Source organism: Poecilia formosa, unplaced genomic scaffold, assembly GCF_000485575.1.
Source record: "Poecilia formosa unplaced genomic scaffold, Poecilia_formosa-5.1.2 Scaffold84, whole genome shotgun sequence".
NCBI classification, from domain to species: Eukaryota; Metazoa; Chordata; class Actinopteri; order Cyprinodontiformes; family Poeciliidae; genus Poecilia; species Poecilia formosa.
Genome location: NW_006800023.1, coordinates 611669 through 630703, shown reverse-complemented (window position 1 = coordinate 630703; position 19035 = coordinate 611669). Strand labels below are relative to the sequence as shown.

The 19035-nt window shown below is 37.3% G+C and overlaps 1 protein-coding gene across 3 annotated transcripts in view; it reads right to left on the bottom strand.

Moving 5' to 3' along the window:
* Nucleotides 1-6169: 6169 nt before the first annotated feature.
* Nucleotides 6170-19035, bottom strand: part of LOC103141457 (dehydrogenase/reductase SDR family member on chromosome X-like) — a 39443-nt gene continuing 26577 nt past the window's right edge. For 2 of the 3 annotated variants that reach the window (XM_007557118.2, XM_016673895.1), the window contains 4 exons: nt 15446-15547; nt 12922-13129; nt 11225-11432; nt 6170-10203 (listed from right to left, as the gene is read on the bottom strand). In XM_007557118.2, the coding sequence (XP_007557180.1) occupies nt 10024-10203; nt 11225-11432; nt 12922-13129; nt 15446-15547 (698 nt within the window). In that variant the 3' untranslated portion in view covers nt 6170-10023. The remainder of the gene's footprint in view (nt 10204-11224; nt 11433-12921; nt 13130-15445; nt 15548-19035) is intronic. The other variant, XM_007557122.2, reaches the window with a different exon arrangement.

The window sequence follows — 19035 nt, the reverse complement described above, 5'->3', positions numbered from 1 at the left end:
ATATGATTGCTCTTTTTAAACGCCTGACTTTAAATAACCAAATAAATTTGTCTTTACTGCTTTTTGAACCAAATCTCATATTATCATATTATGGCAGGTCTCACTGGAATAAATTGTTCAGATGTGAACTGAGTTTGAATCCTATGTGACTATTATTTCTCTTATAAACTCCCTTCAGGTAATATTAGTTTTTTTTTTAATCAGGAGTATATAAATTAACTCCATTAAAAATGATAAAATCAGGCAATATGACAGGAATTAAAGCTTTCAAATTTACTGAACATTTTTATTTAGCGTGTCTATCGTTTGTTTTATTTTCTGCAGTGCATTTGTCAAATTGCATCTGGTATAAAATTCATATTTTCTTAATTTTCTTTGCTCTCTAGGAGTTTTCATTAGTTTTTTTTTTTTTCAGTTACAACACACCGAGTTCTCCAATGAGCAACACTTCAGACTCTGTTTAGCAGAGCTAATTTTGACTATAAAGTGGACCTTGACTTGTTAATGTTTCATTTAAAAGTTGTTTTCAGCATATTACTGACTAGGATAACACTCTGTTGGGATACATCATACAAGCTTGTTTCAGAAAAGATGGATTGCCATCTGTGCACACACCCAGAGCGGTTTATGTAATGCGATGCGTTTCAAGGACATATAGGGCAATAATTTTATTTTTATTTTTTTTACACATAATTTTTCATGACTGAAAAACAAGAAACAGAAAAGAGAATCCACCAACCACCTGAGAGCAGATGTGAGATTGTCATTCAGCAGGCGTCTGATGGCTGTCAGGCATTTCTCCTCTACTGCAGATATGACGCAAACACATTCTCCTCTTTTGCTTTTCTCCGCTGTGTCATCCTTCTCCCCCCTCTTTCCTTTCCTTTTTTCCTTCTTATATCCTCCTTGTTTACATCTCTTACTTTTCTCACATTGCTCTGCATGTTTCCACTTTATCCTTCCTTTCCCCCCCACCCTTTTGTTTAGCACTAGAGATTTTTACCCCCTCTTCCCTCCATCCTCTCAGTGGAGATGAGTGGGTGGAGTGAAACATTGTGCCCTGGAGATTGTTGTGCCATCCGCTTTTCAGATGTTGTGGCCTTTTTGTGTGCCTATGTAACAAAGACAAGAAAAATTGACTTTCAAAGGGAAAATCTAGGATATTTCCCATTGTCATTGTCTTACAGAGATATTTATCTTATTTAAAAATTGGCAGCTTATTTTCTTTATTCCAGCTTTCCCTTCTCTCTCTCTCTCTCTCTGTTTTTTTATTTATTTTTTATTTTTTTGCTTTGATCGTATTTATCATTTCGCTTCCAATTCGCAGGTTTCTGAGGATATATCCCCCTCTGCTTTTTCTTTGTGTGGCAGCTGAGAGGGAAAAATGTGGGCGTCCTCTCTCAGAATTTTAAAGTATCTTCTCACTTACTTTGCCTTCATCTTCACCCCGCCTCCCCCCTCTTTGGCCATTTTTAGAGAGAAAATCCCATCCTCTCCTACAGAACATCTGAGTGCCTGAGTTTATGCAAGTGTGTAGAAGTGTGTGCAGCAACACGCACACAAAAACACATACCCTTTCAAGGGTACGCGAGGAAAACAGAAACTGACTAACTGCCCATTACTGCAGATTCCTGAAAACACTGACTGGCACCAGGTAATACTTTGATGTAATAAAACAGCATAGTTAACCAATAGTTTGTGGATTTGACATCTATTTATAAGTTATACATTAAATTCGTATTATTTTTCTTTTTGTTTTATTGTCTTCCTGAATTATTATTATTAATTGCCAATTAAGTTGCCATGAAACCAGTTACTGACGTCCTACTAGTGTTTGAAAAGTTCAGTAATTGTTACATTTAACGTAGAATAGAAGAATGTCCTCATGACATAAGGATGTTTTCCATAGTTACTTTGCTGCTCATACTGGGCAGCTTCATGTGACGAAGTTCCAAACAAGCAGCTGCTGTAACTAAATCATCCAGGTTGTGCCAGAAATGAATATTTTTACAAATCAGAACCAGTGTAGAAGAGCAAACTACACTCGTGTCCAAGATCTTCATCTGCAAACTTCAAAGTTCCCATTACCAAGGAAAGATTAAAGACGCCCACTAACCAAACTTGAGTCACTGAACCACTCTAAAACGTAAAAAGAGTCCTATCTTTGACATTGTGTCCAAACATGATGTATATGATGCTGAATGCTCTTTCAAAAGCTTCACTTATGGACCCAAACCACATCTGGGTCCATTTACGTCATTACGGTCTTTGGTGCAGGCCCATTACTGACCCAACCTTTGACCTCTTGCGGTGTATTTTAAAGTGTATCTACATTTGTGTCCTTTCGTCCATCAATCTGTCCTGCCATCAGACAAGGTCCATGTTTCATGCAGCCCTGTGCTGTTAGCCTGCATGAGACACTGCTGCCCGGAAGATTAATGTCTGCCTTATTCTCAGCCTAACAGACTACTAATAGGGGAGTCTGCAGATAAAGATGGAGACATCTGTAGTCGAAAGCTCTTTTTGACAGATTCTTTCATATGTTTCATTGTGTTATTCTGAAGTAAGATGTCACATTTATGATTAAAATGCTAATATTTGTCTGTATGTTATCCCTGCATTGTACAAGTATTACCATTCGTTGTATTTGTTCCACACATCAAGTAAAGGTCATTTTCTTTTTTCCCCGCTGAGGAATCTGTTCAGTGCATCTGTTAAACACATCTGTTCAGCACACTGACTTCAGATCTGTGCAAAAAAGACCTTCAGTAAATTATGAGGAGAACATGTCAGGGGGATGGAGGTGAACATTTAAGTGTTGGTAGTTTGTATCTCTATATATACATTGGAATTACTAAGTCTTTCACTCCTATACTTGCTAAATCAATGGGGAAAACAGTTTTCTGCTTTGAGGAAGTGAGTAAATGAGCATTAAACCTTCTCAGAACCAAAGGGATAACTTTGAGGAGCTCATTTAAGTCCATTTCAATGCAGTCTTGTTTTCAATTAATCTAAATTATGGCCTATGACTGGTTTGGAAATATCCTCAAGGTTTAATCCCAGGCTTAAAGCTTTTAATTATTACACATTTAGCACAAGATTACCTGATGCAACTTCATCCATTATTAAGCTGGTAACAATTTAGTAGTTCATAATACAACTCTTCTCCTTTTCTTTTTGCACTCTGCACACCATTGGTTCATAATTGCTTCACCTAGTTAGGATGTGTAAAAGGCTGTCAAATGAATTAATTGTGTCACTGCAATTGTATAATCTGACATTGAGAAGTAAATGTCGCTACACTTAATGGTGTCCACAGAAATCGATTTGAAATTGATGTAAAAAAAAAAAAAGCATCTTCATAATTTCAACCGATCAGATTTTCTGCAGAAACTTGGAATTATAAATTTACGACCTCATGCTTCCTTGGAGTAAAACAACTTGTTCCTTGAGTTGCTCTTCAAGTTTAAAACAAATGGATCTGCAACAAAGAGTCGAGTTTACATGTGTGAGTTTATCTTGAAATAAATATTCAGAGTTTGCAGGAACTTCACCTAAAACCCCATCTTTTGGGCAGGATGAAATAGAAACCAAGCTTTTCTGCAACAAATCTGGATCTGGAACAAAACTATGAAAGAGTACGGGGGAAATCACATCATCACTGTCACGTATGATGCACAGTATTGTTTCTTTTTTAAGCTCCTTGGAAACATATTAAGGTGCATAAAGCAATAGACTGATGAAATACTGAACTTGTATACAAAACAAAGATTAAGTGCACTTTTACAACATAATAGGACATGTACCAATAAGTATGATGGCAGTGATTTGATAAACAGCAATATTTGCTGACCCAGGTTTTTCCATGTTCTCCTTCGGTTTAGAAATCTCCTTTGTTTATTTTGATTGTTCCCACGAATGAAGCTTTCCAAATTTACACTTCAATATCCCATACATTTTCATCATTACATAATGCTTCCCAGATAAAAGATTCAATTTAAGACATTTTTACATGTTGTTACTAGACTGAATAAAGAGTGGGGTGTGCTTCAATGTGTGCTCTCTGTATCATTTACATTAATCGTTTACTGCCTTGTGAGATAATGTCTTCACTTCCCTGTCTTTGTTATCACCTGTGCATGGGCAACTGGATATGAAATGACTTGGTTCTGTTTTCTGTTTCTAACCCAGAGAACCAGGAATGCTCAGTTGCCTCTCTCCATCTCCATAAGAAAACCTCAAACCCCAACATGACTGTTGTTGTTCTGTGCATAAAAAAATAAACTGAAACGGACTGAACTCTAATATAAGCAATGACACATCACAAGGCTAGTAATTACATAAAGAAAGGCTTACTCTCTACTTCCCTGTTCGTGATACAGTAAACCGTGGGTTAATTATATATCCATAAGGATTTCATGCAGAAAGAAACCCAATTTAATGGCTAACTAAGAATTATTAAGCATAATTATGCCACAACAGATTATAATTAATGTGAATCCACAATCTGTCCAAAACACTTTAGCATCAATTGTGCAGTTATTAATGACGATGCTTGCATTGTCATTTTTAATCTCATTTCCTTCACATGTTCTTTTTGAACGAGTTGACACTGCAGTCAGTTAAATGTAGAGAAGCTTTATATTCTTATATTCCTTTGGTGAAAAGTTGCTGTCTTCTTATGCCAATTATGTCAACGAGTGATTGCAACAAGTAGATACACACGCACACACAGGATGCAGCTCTCTTCCTCTGCTTGTTGAATATGCCTTGGTTGAGTTGTCATACATCAGCTTGTTGAGCCTTTTTGGATCCCTAGCTCTGATGCTGCTGCCCCAACATTCATTACTGGGGTAAGGTGTTTATGTTGATATATATTATTTTTATTTCTTTACAAAACAACAACTAAAACCTCCTTAATGGAATAGGTTCCATGGCTGAGCAGCTAAATACTTATATTTAATACTTTTATTGACTTTCTCAACATTTTAAATAAATACGTTTCACTGAATAAGCAAACATATTCAGGTAATTAATTCGATTATGTACAATGACAATCAAATAATGTTCTCCATGCATTTCCAATGCCAACATTCCCTTCACCCACATTGTTAATGGTGCCTATTTTTCCTCCCTGTGAAATCACTGATTCTTGCCTGTGGAAGTGCAAAATGAATCAATATTGAAGATACGAGGTTCTTTGGGTTGATACCCAGCAGACATAACTTCGCATCACTCCCACAATATCCAAAATGGTGCCAACTACCATCTTTCAGCATCTCTGAAAATTTGGGGCAGCCTCAGTGAAACAAGGTGCCGTTACCTTCTGAACAATAAAAGACATATCTGCAGCGTCAAGGCAACATTTGTTTAAATTTCCAGGTGTACTGTACGTTCAAAATAACCACTTATATTGAAATAGTCTCTGTGTTGTATTAATCGATTGTTTCTGAGCTTTTAGGTATTTTAAATCAGTTAAACCAATAAAATTGTTGCTTGAGGAAAGATGTTTATGGCCCAGAGGAGCTATGCCAACCTCTGTCCTGCCATCAGCTCTAAACCAGAAAATATTGGCTTGGTCTGAAAATTCATCTTTCATTTTATCATCATTTGAACAGCTAGGTATGTGTGAGTCATTTATCTAGAGGAAATGGCAGCATGCTGTTTTATAGTAAGAAAAGAACATGGTGGGGTCAGCGTGAGGCTCTCGGCAATATTCCGCTAACCAAATTTAGGTTGTGCCACTTATTCACATCCTTATATGGGAATAAGCCATATTGTAAATTGATGGATAATCTGTTCAAATATCTTTCATGGGCATCAAACTAAGCCAAACCTTTGTCCATGCAGGCTATAATTATATGTGGATTTTCCCCCACATTTTCATAAAATAATAATCTGCAGATCGCATATTTTTTTTTTTTTTTTTTTTACTATATTTTATACTAGGCTTAAAATAAGACAAATGTAGACAAAATAGGAAATCTATCCAAGGAAATGTTATGTCCTCTGAAATGACGGAAACATGGGGACATACCAGTGTGCGTTTCACGTATGGATCTGAGAATGTCTCAAAAGTTCAGACTTTGCTTGAGGCTGGCAGTCTCATTCTGAGCACATTCAGGCTGACAGATTCTCGATGAGACGGTGCAAAGACATGGAGAGCGAGTGGCACAATGATATGTTTATTGAGAGGCTTTGGATAATAGAAAAAATAGGGGTGGCTGCTGCTGGAATGTTACAACCGTAGACAGGAAACATGGACATCGATTCCCTTAACTAAACAGACACTTACTCACGCATACAGGCGCACGTAACCAAACGGTCTCCATCCCATCGCTCTCGAGAGAAAAAACTTACGGCAATGCACGGGACAAGACGGTATCACAGTTACTACTAGTTCAGTTCTACATGAGAAAATTCACAGTCACATAAGAGGGAGTTCTTTTTTTCTTCTTCTTCTTAGGCACAGAAAAAGCAATAAGATGTGCATCTCAACAACAGCAAAAAATATGAGAAAAGTAAAACACGTTTTTCTTAAAACCTCAAAGGGCCGAGATGAACTGAGTTTTTACCATGGTTCTGTGGTGGGAGCATTTTTTTTTTTGTTGAGTCTCAAAAATGCAAGCCTGGACTTAGAACAAGTATAAGGTTTCCATGCTTTAAGTGAACAGGGAAAACAAACATATTTTCTTATACTTTAATTGTCCCAAAGTAAGGACTCAGTTCATCTGGCTCCCCTTTTATACTCAGCTCCTCATATACATATACACATTTAGGATTTTGCAAAACATGGGACTAGAACATTTAATATAAATGTAATCCCAGGTCAGTCAAAGGAATGGCTATTAAAGCGTTTTCAATCTACACACACCTCCTCTGGGCTCCTCCAGCACTTTAAATAATCAAATACAAGTTAACCACGTAGACGAAACCACTGACAACTACTTACTGGAGCCGTTTTAGCTCCTTTTCTAAATTTGCAGTTTAAGTTTGGACAGTTCACTTGCTTGTTCGTGCCTCTGTCAAACGCTCACTCTTTGGATAACCTTGTGCTCAGATGAAAGAGTCTGAAGCTCTCTTGGTCCCCTCTGTCTCACTTCTCCCTCATTTAAATACACCTAGTTAAGCAGCTGGACTGAGAAAGACTAGATAGCTCTTTGACAGGATGTAGCACACATTTGTAGCCTTGCACTCTATAGAAGAGCAGAGCTGAGTTGTAAGCTGGTGTTTTTTCCATTTGTGTCACAGGAAGCAAGCACATTTGTTTCAGTGGGAATATGTGTGTTATTTACTCCAGTAGCCTAAGGGAGTCACAATCAAACAAGGAAGCATTGAGGCGAACAGTTTCCGAGTATTGTGTGACAACACTGAGAAATATTGCTGGCATTGAGTAGTCAGTCCTCACACAATTATGAACCTACAAAAAGAAAAAAAGAACAAACATCTAATGATTTGTTTGCTTCAGAATTGAATTACTAATGTAATTGAAGCAATGACACAAAACTGTTGTGACTGGTCAAGGTGGAGATAACTCATTTACTGGACTTCTGGTGCAATTGTATGTCCAAATCAAATTATTAATAAATCATATGTGGACTTGGAGAAATTGCAAAAGCGTCATAACTCAACATTTTGTTGTATTTACAAATAAACCTGACAAACATAGCAAAGCAAAGGGTCTGAAAGTCTGTTCAAGTGTTTTGCAACAGCCTGTTCTCTTAAACTTCTCACAAATATCAAAGCAGGACAAATGTTGTCTTTGATTAAAGTCAACCTTCAAAAATGACAAAACCGGACAGAGGTTACTGACTTAAAAAGGAGTGGTTTTCTGTCTAAATCTGAGAGAACAAAAATCATCTTTGTACAGTACTCACCACCAAACTGTTACCTATATAATGACCTTTTTGGACTGTACATTTATAACAATATAAAACCTGCATAAATGAAATGATGATGTGATAGCAACAGCTCAGTCTCATGCTATGCTATGCATGCGCTTGGTATGCACCAAGGAAGTGAAAAACACACCAAGACTGTGTTTTTTTTTTGTTTGTTTGTTTTTTAACTAACGGAAATATTCTGTGACAAATGTATCTTTCTTGGAAGCAAGTAAAAAATATAACAGAGTTTTCTTTCAGCCAGCTGACCAGCAATTTGCAGCAACTTATTTTTGTGTTTGAGGGAGTCCCGTTGTTCTATTAGTTGAGGGAAAACCCTGGTGCTCCATGATCTGAAACAATATATTTTTAAAAAATGACTGGATAGCAGGGCATACTAACAGTTATTATAATCACTGGACAAATTATACAGACCTCTCTGTGTCTCACAGTGAGGTCCTGATCTTCACAATTAAACATTTCTTTACTACCAATCTAAAACTGAACCCTCCCTTTTTATGACATCTTGTTTTGTAGAAAGCAGACAATTGCTGACAGACAAAGTTGCAGGAGGATACTACAGGTTTAAGTAAAAAATCTGGTAGACTTTTACAAAAACAACAGGCCAGTAAAATGAAGTCCTCCACCTACCTTTAGCTGTCCAAATAAATTAACAGGAAAAGGACAGAGCAGGTTATCTACGCTCTCATTTAGGGAGGAGTAACGGATTCGGTTTGACCTCACAGTTTTCTGGAGGAGACCTTGTGAGCTGCATCCCTAAAAGGATCCAGACATCTACTTAAGAAAAGGCAAAACCTTTAAACGTAGCTACTCTAAAATAAAAAAGCATAACACTAAAAATCTCTTCATTAAACATCTTTGTACATGTAGACAGAGAAATTTCAAATTACTCATATATCGGGAACTTCTCTGCTTCTCCGCTGAATGTCTGTGCCAGTAGCTAAATTAGCTACCACAGTGATAGTATTGCTTTATATACAGCAAATAAAGATAAGAGGCTGACTTCTAAATGGCAAAGAATTTAGCCTAAGAATGTCAATTTGAGATAAACATTTGATCTTCAATGCTAAAATGCATTAATCACAGTGGAGAGGGCATTATGGCGCATCTTGTGTGAGGGTGTAGCCCTGCATGAGAGACAGCTGTGTTTGTTTGCTGGATAAGCCTTCGCCTGGATGTGCTGCTTCCAGTGTTTTCCGAGTGAGCGTCTGTATCAGCTCACCAGATAGAGTTTTATTCACATCGTGGAGATTTTTCCATCCCACAATGCACTGGGTGTGGCGCCAAATAAGGAAGTGGCATTAGCTGCAGCTGTGGGGAACCAATCACAGTTTGTGTGCTAGAAAAAAACAAAAAACAAAAAAGTAAAAAGTGCTTTCTCCTTTTCCCCTTCCTCCAAAACCGATTATTGTTTTGTTCCCCATCAACATTTATTGGGTCCAGAAGAGTTCATCTTAGACTTTTCTGTGCATACTGCGCACATATCCCCGATGCAAAACAAGTACAGATCAAAAAACAAAAACTGATGACCGATTTCTCCTTTTTTGTGTCTGAACTGATGGAGAAAAAGAAACACCTGGAAACCCTGGCTATGCAATAAATTATTTTTCAAATGTTGAGTCATTCACAGACTGAGGGAAAATTGTTCCAAGTTCAAGTCTGTTTTTACTAATGCGTACCTTTTCGTCATCACTTAACCCAAATATTTGGATAGATGAAAAAAATCTGTTTTGCAACTCATAGATTTAGCAATTTTTAGATGGCCAATTATTGATATCCAAGAACAAATTTATTGATTACAGAAATCTGGTTAGTGATTCTGCTGGATGACACAAATTTATGTATGTCTGCATATATTGTTTGCTTAGAAAGAAATATAAATGAAACAACATAATATAAAGACATATTCTATTCACTTTAGCCCTTCATAAGCAGGTCTGGAACAACAGCTTGCCAAACCCTACGCAACCAATCACAGTTCTATCTGTGCGACCAACACCTTCATGTGAGATTTGGAAAATAATTTTAAAAAGGGTCAGAAATAATGTAAGCCCAAGTTTAAGGTCTTTATGTGATGCTTTCAAATAGATTTAGTCCTCCTAGTCATCTTTAGAGTCCCATGTTACTGTAATCCCAGCAACTGGAGGCTGATTTCCCATAAACTCAATGGAAGCTGAGGGTCAAATGTAGGCGGGGTCGTCATCTCCCTTCGCCCGTTGGCCCAGTAGCCTCCGCCAGAATCCTCATCCAGGGCTGGTGACAAAGTGGCTGACAGTACAGTGGCAGCGCCCTCTGCAGGAGTCTATGGAAAATACATTTACATGCAAAATAGTTTGAGATTCCAAGAAGGTATTCTTACATACATATCTAAAGCAAAAGCATGGACAAAAAACAGGACAGTAGAAAAAGCATGAACAGTATTTACTGTGCATGAAAGCAGAACGACTGCTGTCACTGCAGGTTAAGATAAGGAAGAAAAGTTTGGCTCAAACAAAGTGTGCGTTTGTTCCAGACGTTAAGTGTTGGATGCAGTGTTGTTGAAATTTTAAGAAAGATTTACTGTCACCATAAACACATTTTAAAATGCCTCCTAAGAGCATGAAAAGTTCTGTTCTGTGGTAAGCATCATGTGCAAGCCATATCGGATCACAGTATGTACAAAATTAAGTTTCATTTGTTCTTTTGTAGGACTGTATTTGTTCACACCGAGGGCTATGACCACCAACAATAGTTTCTGAGAAGAAATGTAAACCTAAGTACAAACATTATTTAGGTTACACGTAATAAAGTGGAATGGAGCAAGAAATAGGCATTACACATATAAAGGAAGTTGCAACATGGCATAGGAAGACGGACATTAAAGCAATTCTGCTGTCAGTCTATTGATCTATTGGTTTAGTGCTAATTGATGACCTACAAAAAAGGTTTCTTGTTACCATGGTATTGCACAAGCAGCTGGTGATGTGGAAAAAGAAGAGAGCTCTCTCAAAACCTTCTTAGCCTGAGTTTTGCAAAACATACTGAGTGCATTGGCTGCATGTGTAAATCTCAGCTTCCGAATCGTCCAGTGTGCAAAGTAGGTGCCATAATGAAGAAGTGGTAAGAACTTTATTCTGCTATTAGTCAGCCACAACCAGGTGCTCCTGACAGGATTTTTAAATAGAGTTATCACTCACTTCACAAAGAGGAGCTACTGGAGTTGGGGTTTTTTGTTCCAATAAAACACAAGCAATGCACAAAATTAAACAATGTCTTTGTTAGGGGTTTGTTTTTCTCCTTAAAAAAACATAAATATATATTTTTAGAAAATGTTGAACATTTACCCTGAACAGGATCCGAGCAATTAGACTTTGTGCCAAATGTAGAGGTGTGCAGAGATGCTTATATAGAGCCGTATCCACCATGCCTGGATCCACGGCACATGAAACCACTGGAAAACCTTCTCTCTGCATCTCCTGGTGAAGGTGGGAACTGAACAGCACCTGGGCCAGTTTACTGCCACAGTAAGCAGCATGAGCTGAATAATGTTGGCTGAAGAAACAGAAAACACAACGGTACTTTAGACTTTAATAATGACACTAAATAGCGAGTCCAGCTGTGTGTTATTAAATGAAATCAGAAATCTGAATGATCAACAGTATTCTCTGATTAGTCAGTCTATGTTTTTAGCTTTCCATGTGAAAGCTTAGACTGATTTTATGGTAACTTTTGTGATATGCAGTTGTGATATCATTGACAGTTCACAAAGCAGGAACCCTAAAATAATCCCTTTTGTTCTTTCAAAAGACTTCAAAATTGACACGGTGCCTCCTTTGATCCCCAGCAATAAATCTGTCAGGTTTGATGCAGAGCAGAAAAAAAAAAAAAAAAAAACTGATGAAAAACAAAATAAATGTCAGGCTACCATTTATTTATCAGAAGGATAAAAAGTTCCTCATATCCATGTTTGCAATAACCCCCCCGCCCCCAACAATTATTCCATATGATGATATCTTCGTATGCCAACGCCACATTAATGATGAAGCAAAACAGAGCGACAGCCTGTTTCTAAACAGATCTGTATCTCACATTCATTACAAGCGCAACACAAAACTACAAGAAAAGACCTGTTAGATCTTTCTTTATGTTACAGATGGTTATCTCTATCACAAGTGCTTTGCCTGGGAGACTTCAGAGCCACGAATGAAAGTTAAAGAACATCAGCTATAACCCATGGACATGCAAATGAGCAAAAAGAATGAAGAATCTAAGCTGCTAATACTTCCTGACAGCAGTGATAAGAGCTGAGACGATAATGAGACACGTGAAACAATTTTCTTCTCATCAATGCCAAAACAAACTGAAACAGCTAATGATAATGCAAACACCAAGACATCGAGTGTAACAACATCTGGTATGAAATTGTTTTCTGAATGAGGAAAAAATACCACAATCATTCCTTAAGCAAAATATATACAGTTTCCATGGTCCGTCAAGGCAGATAGACGATAATTGTTATCCAGGACTTGTAAATGTTGTACCATTCAATTAACATTTTCCCTTTTACGATGCTGTTGCTTCTAGAATAGCACTTAAAGCTGCAGTATATAACATTTATAAAGAATAATGTTTTTTTACATATTTGTTGAAACTGTTACTACGACCTGCGTGTAATTCAATCTCGGTATAAATACAGATGTTCTGTGAAGGCTTCAGAGGGAAAACAAACACAGTCCGTCACCCAGAATGCAACTCTCCCAATCTTACCGAGTTTGAGCAACTCAGCAAAGAAGAATGGGCACAAATTTAAATCTTTACATGTGTTAAACCCGTAGAGACACACCAAACTGCAATTCCAGAAAAAGGCTGAATAAAAGTGTTTCACTTTTAAGATTTTAGTTTATAAAAAAATCATGAAAAAATGTTCTTCCACTTCGAGATCCTGTACAAAGTTGTGAAGGTCTATCATCAAACCAAATTTTATCTGTAACTTGACAAAATGTGTAGTAATTTCATGAAAGTGGAAGAAGTGTGTACCCACCAGCTGTTTAAGTCATTCAGTCTGATTTCCCCGATGGAATGAGCTGACGACGAAACATTGACCACGCAGGAGACGTCACCGGACTTCCCCGAATCCTTCAGTGCATCCAGGAGGAGCCAGGTCAACAGAAAGTGGCCTAGGTAGTTCACACCAAAGTGCTGCTCAAACCCATCCTCAGTTCGGCCCTCAGGAGCCAGCATCACACCGGCTTAAGATAAACAAAAGTCAACATATCTGTTGTTACTAGCTTCGTATGCGAAAAAACTCCCAAATCATAATAAACATAGCTCTCAACTTTTTATTAGATTTGGAGGAACGCTTGGACCAAGGAGAATACTCCAGATTTTGCTTGGGGGAACAAATCTGACTGCACACTGCTGTGCTGGTGTTCAATCTAATGGTACAGATTCTTGTTTACTGCATTATAAGGGTTCCTCTCTCACCGTTCATTCAAAGTACGTTAAAAAAGAAAGCTTTGTTAGGACGACGGACCTTCAAAACAACTTGTAAACTCGTAAACCGACTTCCAGCTTTCTCACAAGGAACATCAACCTCAAGTTAATAGGATCTGATAGCGATTTTACAGCTAGAACTTGTCGTGTGTGAGGGCCTGGTGACCAAGCAGGGGTGTACCTCGTGTCTCAGCCATCGAAAATGAAAGTGTTGTGAAAAATGTTTCTTGTTTAGGAGCAATCAAAATGACAAATGAGAAGGGACTGCTTGTGACACGTTGATTTAGTTGTTAGCTTTCTGTCCTCACTGCCACCTCTTGTTCCGATCAGAAATTCTTTATGCTATGAGCAATCTCACTTTCTGACCAACCTGACAGTGATTCAAAATGTTAACAACACAGACGTCGTGTTCCGCCCGGAAACGACAAGGGTGACAGACATTGGCAACCTTCCCAAAAACTGACTGCTTCCTCGGCGTACCAGGAAAGGGCCTTTGGATGCAACAACCATTCAGAGCAAAACTCAAAGAAAGAGAATTGTGTGCTGCTCCCTTGCATATGCTGCACCAATGAACCCTATCTATCACGGGTAAACAACCGCTTAATTTAATATGAGGTCTGTGCGCCATCAGTCACCCAGAGTCTCACATCGTCTCGCCGTCCAATTTCATATGAAAAACTCTTGGGATAAACATGATTTAGAGAAATTGTTGAAATTTATTTCATAGACGCTTGTCTGCATGCCTAAACAGACCATTTTAGTCCTGGCATAGAGAAGCTACCAGCTGCAATCAGTGATTACTTACAGGAAGTTACAAGACCTTGGCAAGTTTGAAATTAGATAATGGGACTTTTAGCATCAATTAATCATTCATTTATGTCAGCGGATTTTCATTTCCAAAGCTATTTGTAATTTTGACCTAAAGACGATCACGGGAATCTCATTTTAAATTAAAACCTATCCACTTTGAGACTTTTTTTTAAAGCTCCTGTACTGCTCACGTTACTCCTAGAAAAGCCCAGCTCAGATTAACGTCTCGAAGTTTAGCGATGACCTTCATGACGAACAGAGGAAGATACAGAAAACACAACAAAACTGAATAATTCAGTAACTTAAACGTTAATATTACGGGTCATATCTGCCTCTAAAGTGGAGTTTAATGAAGAGGAAAGAGGTGCTTGAGTTCAATTTCTATGTATATATGTAAAATGTTTCTCCAAACGGTGCAACTGAGATTTAAATCCTCTGCACAGAATTTAAATTCTGACACTGGTGACAGCATTAAAACTACACTTTAGTGCTGAGGATTTAAAACTTGTGCTGAATACATAAAGTAATGCACTTGCATAGGTATTAATACTGCTTTAACTTTTTCCACACTTCGCCATGTTACAAGCACAAACCTCATTGAATTTTAATGAGATTTTACCTGTCCACAAACAAGCAGTGCAAGATTATGAAGTCGGGAGAAAATTAAATGTATTTCTTCTTCTTTTTTTTTTTTTAGGTATTACAAATAAATAAAAATCTAAAAAGGATTGGGCCTGCATTTTCAGCTTTGCTGCAATCACAGCAGCGTAGCTTTTGAAATATAGCCAACAGCTTTAAGCCTCGGAGTGAAAGATTTAAATATCTTTGCAAAAAAGTTCAAGCTCTGTCAGATTAGATGGAGAGCATTCATGAGTGTCAAGCTTTTGCATCAGACTCTCAGCTTTATTTTTGTCTAGATCATTCTAGCCCATGCATATGCTTTGAACTAAACCAATACATCGTAGTTCTGGCTGAATGTTTTCACAGTTGTTCTCCTTGGAGGAAAACATCCAGCTGTTTCTCCTCCAGAAAACTATCCACTGTGGTTCACCCTGACAGAGAGCATTTTCACATCTTTATCTCTTTCTTTCACTTCATACCCATGAAATATTATGTGCCGCATAAAACCCACAAAATTACATTGAATTTTGTGGTTGTAATGTGACGTAATGTGAAAAAGGTCAAACAGGTATGAATATGTTTGCAAGGAACTTCATGTAAATGACGACTCTACAGATTAAGACTACATGTGTCTTACCTACCATTATTTACCAAAATATTAAGTGGCAGGTTCCTCTTCTTGAAGCTCACAGCAAATTGTTGGATTGACTGCAATGAAGCAAGGTCCAATTTCTCAAACTCCACTGGAATGGACAGAAACACACACACACATACACACACAAGCGATTGTAAATGGATTATTCCTGCAAGCACTTTTGCCAGTAAAACATCAAAGAGAGTATTAATCATCTCTTATAGTGGGCTCTCCCACTGCTATGTCTTAGTCCATCATTTCATATCTTAAATTACTAATTTTGTCAGAACCCATCAAAGCTTAAGACTTTGCTATCTGAGCTTTAGTGTATAAGATAGAGGTAGGAGAGCCCTACAAAGGAGCCAAGATGGCTCTGCGTTTTGGTGATGGTTTATCTTTGAACAGGGTTCCTGCACATTTGTCATGTCAAATTCATTTTTGAAACGGAAGATAGAAAAGTTAACCATGAATTTACTGCCAGTGCTGAGTTCATGTTTTAAGTTCTTAGATACCTCTGAAAACTACGGATAGGTACGGCGAGAGCAAGCAAGAAAGACAGCATGAAAGAAACGAAAGCAAGAAAGTATAGAAAATAAAGCAAATGAGAAAGAAGCAGGCAAAAACAAGTTCTTTCTTTGTTTGGACAGGAGGAAGGAAATTAATGAAGGAAAAGAATAAAGTATAGACTTAATGACTGTAGGAAATTATTTTCATAATTTTTAACACCTAAGGTGTTAAAAAATGAAATGACACCTCTGGATGCAATTTAAATGACTAAAAGTCATCAGTCACAGAAAGTTTCCTGCATAGTTACATTAAATGAATAATTGGTTTAACAATGTAACGTAACCTTAGGTTTGAAGTTTGTTTTTCCCCTCGGAGAATATTAAGCTGCAAAAGATTAAAGGAAACAGAAATTTCTGCTTTTGCAAGAAAGCCAAAAAGGTTTCTACGTTCTGAAAGCTTGTCTTTTTGGAGAATTGGAGATTTAAAGTGGGTCACAAAACTACTACTGTTTTTCCAAAATCAAAAGAAGGAGAAAAAGCTGAAATAAAACATTACACCCCCGGAATAATGTAGGCTATGGTATCTTCAAATTTTATTGAGCTCTTGTTTCTGTTTTGTTCTTCATTTACTATTTCAATAAATGAAAACATTGATGGGCAACAGTGTTTTTCCTCCAACGGCTCTGTAGCAGCAAAATGCCCCTTCCGTTGCGGTCATGAATGCAGAGTCATTTCGAATCTCGAGCAGCAAATTGAAAACTCATCTCATGAAGAAATGGTTTAGATTCTCCCTCCACGATCCATCCACCTCTAGATTTATTACAGAGTTAAATTTCAAGCATTACAAGCAGAACAATAAGAACTACATTGTATCTTTTTGGTTCTCTTTTCTAGCTGATAGATTCACACAAACACTTAAAATGGCTGTTGGGATGCATCATGAAAATATGTCATGTGCTGCCTCTTAAACTGCTTCATAATTTGCATGATAACATGACAGTGAAATCTAATATGTACCTCACAGTACATATTATAAAGAATACTGCCTGATTATAGTAAAAATGTTAAAGAGAAGAACTTACAGTTCATTAGGTTTGGTAAGTATACCTCAAACAACATAAATTCTTCAAAATATTCAAAGAGTAGGAGCAGTTTTATTATCAAGCCCACTTTAAAGGCTTTAATCCAAACTTTTATGGATAAAAGCACTTCCTTTATTTCCCAAACCTGAATAAATAAAGGTCTTGGTCTAACCTTTTTATTTTATTTTATTTTATTTTTTATTTTTTTGCTTTCTCTCAAACACAACACAAACAGATCAGGACTTTCTAAGAGAAGGCAATAATATATTATTCCACTGTATAACCCCTGTATGTCTGAAGAGGTTCAAATATAATGGACAAAGACAGAAAGAGGACTGAGAGGGAAACAGAGGAGAGGAGATTTGATGGGACTGATAATAAAAAAAAGGCTGCAGAGACGGCGAGAGTGCGGCTGTCCCTGATCAAGATCTGATAGCAGACTTATCTCCAGGCCTTGCCATTCACCTCTTTCTGACTGCACGTGTGAGACAGAGAGATTGAAAGGGCGCGCAGAGAACATAATGAAAAATGAGAGTGTTTGTATTCGAATGGCTGTGAGCATGTATTTGCTTCCTTTATGGGGATGCATTTGCCTCTCCAGAAAAACAGGGAAATTCCTATATCTCTGTGAATGCAGAATTAATCCTGTTTGAATTATATTCTCAGCACATCATGAACTTTAGGAAAAATACAATAGTTTTATAGTATAGTATATTATAGTATAGTATAGTATAAAGTGTAAACAAAGATGTATTTATTCCATGATCTGCCTTCATTCACACACTTCTGTCCACCTGTGGAAAGATACAATAGAGGCTGTCTATAATCTTTTCAGTCTATTGTAAAGAAATCTGTTGTTCAATTAAATCAAATCTACCGTTGCTCAGAGTCGTCTTGCTTTGATAAGCGGCCATAGTATACCATATTTCATTACATCTAGTCCAGAGATCAGAGATTTGAACAGGTTCATAACTATATGAAACAGCCAAGATTATCTTAACTGACAAATGACATGGTCAGACACTAAAACAGTGACACAGTGAAATAATGGGTGTACCTTTAAAATCAACAACCAATAGCAGTAAAAACTGACCCATCTTTATTTGACTGGTGACAGAGAAGCTGCCAGGGGAGCAAATAAATTTTATTTAAGCAAATAAAATTTTCCATAAGACATTCTTCAGGTAATTTTTGTTTAAGCTCAGAGATTTTTTTTTTACTTCCCCCAGAAAACAATTCCTAAATTTACACAGTCAGCAGATATGTTGTCAAGCTAAACCGACCCGAGCTGAATAAACCAATCAGCGCATAGAAATCTGCACTGATTGGAATTTTGAGACCGATTCCGATCTCGAGTTCTTATAAACCGTTTCCGTGATACCAAAACAACTCAGATTCAACAATCAGAGCTTTAACAAGACATCTAATAAATGATTTACTATCATTTTAAAACAAAGACAAATTGACCACATCAATCTGCACACTTAGTATAGCAGAAACGGCATTCTCCATCTATGCATCCTGTAGAATGTAAAGCAATGCTCTGGGAAAGAGACTGAAAGCCCAAAAGGATAAAACTGAGCATGTTTACTGAACTCTGATAAGCCTTCCTGCTATCTGCTAAAAGTCTTGATCTCTTGTGATCCAAGAGCCTGAACAAAATGCAAATAGTGTCTCTTTAGAAAACCTTGCTTAGAACGGAAGAAGGTAACTTTTGAGTTTTCTTCTCGCTCTAACAGCTTCCAGCTCAGTTGCACTGTATGATGAGTTCACCGATCAAGAAAAACTGAAAAAGGATCAGATTTTTTGATTCGATGTTGGATGTTAAATACACCCAGAGTACAGAACATTCTGGAAGTTATGATGAAAAATATATTTCATCTTGCAGCTGAAGGTTCTATAAACCATGTTTTCATCTTCAGAACTTCAAATGAAAAAAAAAACAAACAAACAAAAAAAAAAAAAAAACAGTGATTTTCATGAAGCCAAACCAACAGCCTTGTTTGGAG